The sequence below is a fragment of the Physella acuta genome, unplaced genomic scaffold (genome assembly GCF_028476545.2).
Source record: "Physella acuta isolate Inbredline_101_S28 unplaced genomic scaffold, ASM2847654v3 ptg000275l, whole genome shotgun sequence".
Taxonomy (NCBI): Eukaryota; Metazoa; Mollusca; class Gastropoda; family Physidae; genus Physella; species Physella acuta.
The window spans coordinates 531194-537666 of NW_026731794.1; the positions used below are offsets into that span (position 1 = coordinate 531194).

The 6473-nt window shown below is 37.2% G+C and overlaps 1 protein-coding gene across 6 annotated transcripts; it reads left to right on the forward strand.

Annotated features, from left to right (window-relative positions):
* Positions 1-674: 674 nt before the first annotated feature.
* LOC131939349 (mediator of RNA polymerase II transcription subunit 22) lies at positions 675-6424 on the forward strand. 6 transcript variants are annotated; one of them, XM_059297627.1, is made up of 4 exons: positions 675-692; positions 1759-2006; positions 3618-3698; positions 5226-6424. In XM_059297627.1, the coding sequence occupies exons 2-4, from the start codon at positions 1869-1871 to the stop codon at positions 5442-5444; spliced, it is 438 nt and encodes a 145-aa protein (XP_059153610.1). In that variant the 5' UTR covers positions 675-692; positions 1759-1868; the 3' UTR covers positions 5445-6424. The 6 variants fall into 6 exon arrangements, with proteins under 6 accessions (XP_059153610.1, XP_059153607.1, XP_059153608.1 ...); XM_059297624.1 differs by lacking the exon at positions 675-692 and adding an exon at positions 781-841; XM_059297625.1 differs by lacking the exon at positions 675-692 and adding an exon at positions 817-957.
* Positions 6425-6473: the final 49 nt, after the last annotated feature.

Below are 6473 nucleotides of genomic sequence, written 5' to 3' on the forward strand. Positions count from 1 at the left end.
ATATATATATATATATATATATATATATATATATATATATATATATATATATATATATATATATATATATATATATATACATATATATATATATATAATGAAGGAAACAATTTGATCCCCCCATGGATGCGTTAAACATCATTCACCACTGTCCGGTTACGTTAGGTCAAATCCAATCCAGCGTATACCAGGTATGACATTAATGCTGTACACAATTGTAGTGGTTAGGGTTGGGGGGGGGATAACCAACAAAATAACGTCTAAAATTAGTTTTCTAATATTGCTTTTTTATAATGCAAAAGTGTGACGTCGCACCATCTGAACACCCCCCCCCCCCCTCATCACACACCGTCACAAAATTACTGACCCCCTTCCCCCCCCCTACGAGTGTGACATCATTTATGGACGCCACTGGTAAAATACTGGTGTATTATTATATATTTAAAGAAAATAATTTGTTTTCTCTTCTTTAGGGCATTATTACATAGGGATAGATCTAGATTTAAGTTTAAGCGTGTTATTAAAATGTTTTTTGTGTGCAGATTTGTATTAAAAGAGAGCTCGGCATCCACTGATTTTTGAGCTAGCTAAACTACGGTCTGTCCCCCCCCCCCCCTCCTGCTCCCCTTCCCTTAATTTCGGGGTCTGGCGACAAAGTCGTTCCCTATAATGAACAATTTATTTATTACAAAGTAGGTATATTCATATTGTTATAAAAATAACGTTTATTTATTTTGAAATTTGAATTAACATCTTTTTCGTGTATTGTTCTGGCAACACTGAGATTTGAGTTTTATTTATTTTTTATTATTCGTGGCCAAACAGTTCAGACGGCAGTCCTGTTAGTTTGTGCATTTGTTAGCAAACGCATTTGTTTTAATTTGCATTGTATATTATTTTTTTATTCCTTCTAGACCTAGATGTAGATCTAGATCTATCAACGAAGTCTAGATCTAGGTAAACATTCCTCTAGCTTAGGGTCGTAAATTCCAACGAAGCGCTGATAAAACGGTAATCTATCGTTTTGGGTACGTAAAATCGCCCGCGACTAGTAATGTGAAAGACAGGTGACTCCTTAAATTTTAATAATTATTTCACATTTTGAGGAGGATTTATGTTTTGAAAAATACAAAAATGTTTCCTTGTTTCATTTATGTACCTGTTTTCAAACAATTGAATTAAAACTTTTCAATAATAAATGAAGACTAGCGATGTTTCCAACAGATGCAACCATTCTCATTTACTCACATTTACTATAGCAGCCAACTTGTTTAAGTTCTTTCTGTGTTAACTTATAGCGCAAGATTCAGGGGAAGCCACTCTATTTTACAAATGGCTGCTGTTTATATAGCAAATCTTGCTCTCAGACACTGCTGTTTAAAGTTGATTTCTGGCATATATTGATGTATTTAGCCATTGGTTTAAGTTTATTATTCATTTTTCTATAATATTTGGCACAAACATATGATAATACACACCTATATTAAAGCCTTGACAATGAGGTAACGTTTTCGTACATTAATAGCCGCGGGCGATTTTACATACCCAAAACGATAGATTACCCATTAGTTTAGCCAGCCATGTGTATTTAGTATTTAGTTAACTACCAGTAACCTAACACCCCTTTTTTTAAGAAGATTCCTTTGTCAGATAAGAATCCTCACCATGTCCCATTTAAAACATTAGATATAATTTATAAAGCATCTAAACATTAGCTAGACAATTTTTTTTACTTATTGCACTTATCCCCAACACTAGGTGCAGGTCTTGATGTGTAGCAGCAAATAAAATTGTTGACACAACTTAATGGGACTCTTCATTGACTGAAATCATTTTGAGTAGCGGATGCTGGACTGACTGGACCCATCATGTCACAGGGTCAGAGCTCATTACCCCAGAACAAGGAGGCCCAGTTAAGATCATACCAGGTCCATCTCAAGGACAATGTGCGTTCAATGTTTGATAATTTCACAGAAATCATTCGCCTGGCCCGCGTAAGTGACAAGGTATAATGGTAACATTTTATATTTCAGTTTTCCATCTTGGGAAGCCTGAGGCTGGTGGCGGATGCTCAGCTAAAAACTAATTAACTAACGATGTTACCTTTTATTTTTTTTTTTCTAATTTTTTTTGTTGGTGAATTAGTTTTGCTTAAAAATTTGAATCTTTGTAGACTGGAAATTATGATTTAGCTTCTTTTAAGAAGTAATTAATTGATTTCTTATTAGAAATGTATGACCACACCAACAGTCATATCCAGACTGTCGTAGTTCTACCAGTGCTGTTGTTAGAAAAATGTAAATACAACATCGTTACTTAGAGTTGATTAGGCCTACTGAGGAAAAAGGTAAAGTTAGTAAAAGGTTCAGGTTGGAATAAGCATATTTGGTTGTGTCTCTGTTTCTTATTCCATAGAATGCTTAGAGATGAAATACAATTTTTTTCCTATACCATAGAATACTTAGAGGTAGTGTGAAAAACAAATATTGTACACAGTCAAGGCACCCCAGACATTAATCAAAATTTTCCTTGTACTGATATCACATCTGATGGGGGGGGGGGGGTAATTGATGGGTAGTGGGTTGTGTCCTAGCTGCTTTAAAACAACAGTCTAGCTCCAATCATTTATTACAAGTAAGTGCTGGTGTCTAATGTAGGGCTTGAATTGAGAGTTTTACTGTTTTCTTGTTTTAATATCCTCTTATTGGTTTGTTTGAGTGCTGGTGTTGGATACTTTCTATATTGTAGGGTGTGGCGCTTGAAAAATGATTCTCAATTTTTGTTTTGTTTCCCTGCTCTGATTGTAAGTATTTCTTTAAGATGCCATCATGGTGGTAGGTTTTACCTTCTCATATTGTCAAACTTTTTTGTTTTATTTTGTGAAAAGCTTAGGCAAGTTTTTGTTCCAACCTGGAAAGGAAAGAGTGTGACCATGAAATATTGGTCCACATGAACACAATATGTAACCACAAAATATTGGTCCATATGAGATCATGCATGCTCATTTACTAACACTGTTAGTTTTTTAAGCTGTAACTTGTTTAAATACTTTTGTTGATTACAAAATTATGTAAGCTAATATAACAGTATTATTGGCTAAATTAAATTTTTTAAATACATCTATTGTTTTAAATAATCATATAAATTATATACTGTAAACTGAAACAATTATTTAAAATTCACTTTTATACGAAAATTCCATTTTAAATAGTAAATATTTGAAACATTTTTGTTATTTAGTACTTGAAAGTAATTTGAAATGTATTTCTATTTTTTGAAATAACAACAATCCATTTTTTTATCAATGCAACCACATGATGGGATTGTAAGGTAGCTACTTGTGATATGAACTATTTTTAGACCGATCTAAGACTCAAATATTTTCTCTGTTAATTGCAGCCTCTCTTCAAGGTCACTAGAAACTAGAAGAATATTTTTTTAAGAGTTTACCTGAACATTAACATGACTTAAGTTTGACTGAACGTGACTTAAGTTTGACTAAAGTTGAACTAAACTTGACTTAAGAGTTGACTGAACCATGTTGAAGTTTGACTAAACTTGACTAAAGAGTTGACTAAACCATGTTGAAGTTTAACTTAAGTCCAAATGTTGTGCAGATAGAAGAAGACGGCCAGCTGTTGCGTGCCACCCAGATTGATCAGGACCACTACGAGATGCAGGTGCGAGCTGCTAACATTGTGAGTCATTTGGAATTGTTTGTACTCGGAAATGTATGGTTGACGTGTACACATTCCTATCAAGAGGTGTACACACGTCTCACCATTGTTCTCAGTAAGGTGGTGTACACATGTCGCACCATTGTGTTTCCCATTAAGGTGGTGTACACACATCTCACCATTGTGTTCCCATTAAGGTGGTGTACATATGTCTCACCATTGTGTTCCCATTAAGGTGGTGTACACACGTCTCACCATTGTGTTCTCATTAAGGTGGTGTACACACATCTCACCATTGTGTTCTCATTAAGGTGGTGTACACACATCTCACCATTGTGTTCTCATTAAGGTGGTGTACACATGTCTCACCATTGTGTTCTCATTAAGGTGGTGTACACACATCTCACCATTGTGTTCTCATTAAGGTGGTGTACACACATCTCACCATTGTGTTCTCATTAAGGTGGTGTACACACATCTCACCATTGTGTTCTCATTAAGGTGGTGTACACACATCTCACCATTGTGTTCTCATTAAGGTGGTGTACACATGTCTCACCATTGTGTTCTCATTAAGGTGGTGTACACACATCTCACCATTGTGTTCTCATTAAGGTGGTGTACACACGTCTCACCATTGTGTTCTCATTAAGGTGGTGTACACACATCTCACCATTGTGTTCCCATTAAGGTGGTGTACATATGTCTCACCATTGTGTTCCCATTAAGGTGGTGTACATATGTCTCACCATTGTGTTCCCATTAAGGTGATGTACACACGACTGGCCATGTGCTGTGTACAGCTGTGACATCTTAATTGCTTTATCCATTGATTTCATCCTATTGATTTATGTCTAACACTGACTGACTGTAACCCTTGTATGACTGCCTGACTGTAACCCTTGTATGACTGCCTGACTGTAACCCTTGTATGACTGTAACCCTTGTATGACTGTAACCCTTGTATGACTGTCTGACTGTAACCCTTGTATGACTGCCTGACTGTAACCCTTGTATGACTGTAACCCTTGTATGACTGACTGTAACCCTTGTATGACTGCCTGACTGTAACCCTTGTATGACTGTAACCCTTGTATGACTGTAACCCTTGTATGACTGCCTGACTGTAACCCTTGTATGACTGTAACCCTTGTATGACTGTAACCCTTGTATGACTGTCTGACTGTAACCCTTGTATGACTGTAACCCTTGTATGACTGGCTGACTGTAACCCTTGTATGACTGTCTGACTGTAACCCTTATATGACTGTAACCCTTGTATGACTGGCTGACTGTAACCCTTGTATGACTGTAACCCTTGTATGACTGTCTGACTGTAACCCTTGTATGACTGTAACCCTTGTATGACTGGCTGACTGTAACCCTTGTATGACTGTAACCCTTGTATGACTGTAACCCTTGTATGACTGTAACCCTTGTATGACTGTAACCCTTGTATGACTGTAACCCTTGTATGACTGACTGACTCTAACCCTTGTATGACTGTAACCCTTGTATGACTGTAACCCTTGTATGACTATCTGTCAGGTGAAGGCCGGTGAGTCCCTTATGAAGCTAGTCTCAGACCTCAAACAGTTCCTGATCCTGAATGACTTCCCTTCAGTCAACGAGGCCATCTCACACAATGCCAGCTTGTATAAAGACATGCAGACAGCCATAGACAAAAAACTGATGAACTTGAGGGATGAAATGTCAGCTGACTTGTATGAACTGGAGGATGAATATTATTCTTCTATCAACAAATAATGGCTGCCTGCTTGTGTCAAAGTGGGAGTGATGTCAGTGTACAGGGCCTGTCTGTGTGGGTGCAGTAGAGTCATTGGTTACCTTGTTTCAGGTTTGATGTTTGACTATCTAGGAAACTTGGTGTATGTAGACAGTGGTTGATGTTTGACTGTCTGGTAAACTTGGTGTATGTAGACATTGGTTGATGTTTGACTATCTAGGAAACTTGATGTATGTAGACAGTGGTTGATGTTTGACTGTCTAGGAAACTTGGTGTATGTAGACAGTGGTTGATGTTTGACTGTCTAGGAAACTTGGTGTATGTAGACAGTGGTTGATGTTTGACTGTCTAGGAAACTTGGTGTATGTAGACAGTGGTTGATGTTTGACTGTCTAGGAAACTTGGTGTATGTAGACAGTGGTTGATGTTTGACTGTCTAGGAAACTTGGTGTATGTAGACATTGGTTGATGTTTGACTGTCTAGGAAACTTGGTGTATGTAGACAGTGGTTGATGTTTGACTGTCTAGGAAACTTGGTATATGTAGACAGTGGTTGATGTTTGACTGTCTAGGAAACTTGGTGTATGTAGACATTGGTTGATGTTTGACTGTCTAGGAAACTTGGTGTATGTAGACAGTGGTTGATGTTTGACTGTCTAGGAAACTTGGTGTATGTAGACAGTGGTTGATGTTTGACTGTCTAGGAAACTTGGTGTATGTAGACAGTGGTTGATGTTTGACTGTCTAGGAAACTTGGTGTATGTAGACTGGTTGATGTTTGACTGTCTAGGAAACTTGGTGTATGTAGACAGTGGTTGATGTTTGACTGTCTAGGAAACTTGGTGTATGTAGACAGTGGTTGATGTTTGACTGTCTAGGAAACTTGGTGTATGTAGACAGTGGTTGATGTTTGACTGTCTAGGAAACTTGGTGTGTGTAGACAGTGGTTGATCTAGGAAACTGTATGTACATATTTATTGGTCCACTTGTCTCGGTTGTATTGAGTTGAAATAAATTTAATGAATAAATTTTTTAATGTGTGCTCTCTC

Bases quoted from the DNA above. Each gene is read 5' to 3' on its own strand.
- LOC131939349 (XM_059297627.1), top strand. From the start codon at position 1,869: ATGTCACAGGGTCAGAGCTCATTACCCCAGAACAAGGAGGCCCAGTTA. The intron at 2,007-3,617 runs GTATAATGGTAA...AATGTTGTGCAG, and splicing joins TGGCCCGCGTAAGTGACAAG to ATAGAAGAAGACGGCCAGCT. The intron at 3,699-5,225 runs GTGAGTCATTTG...ACTATCTGTCAG, and splicing joins AGGTGCGAGCTGCTAACATT to GTGAAGGCCGGTGAGTCCCT.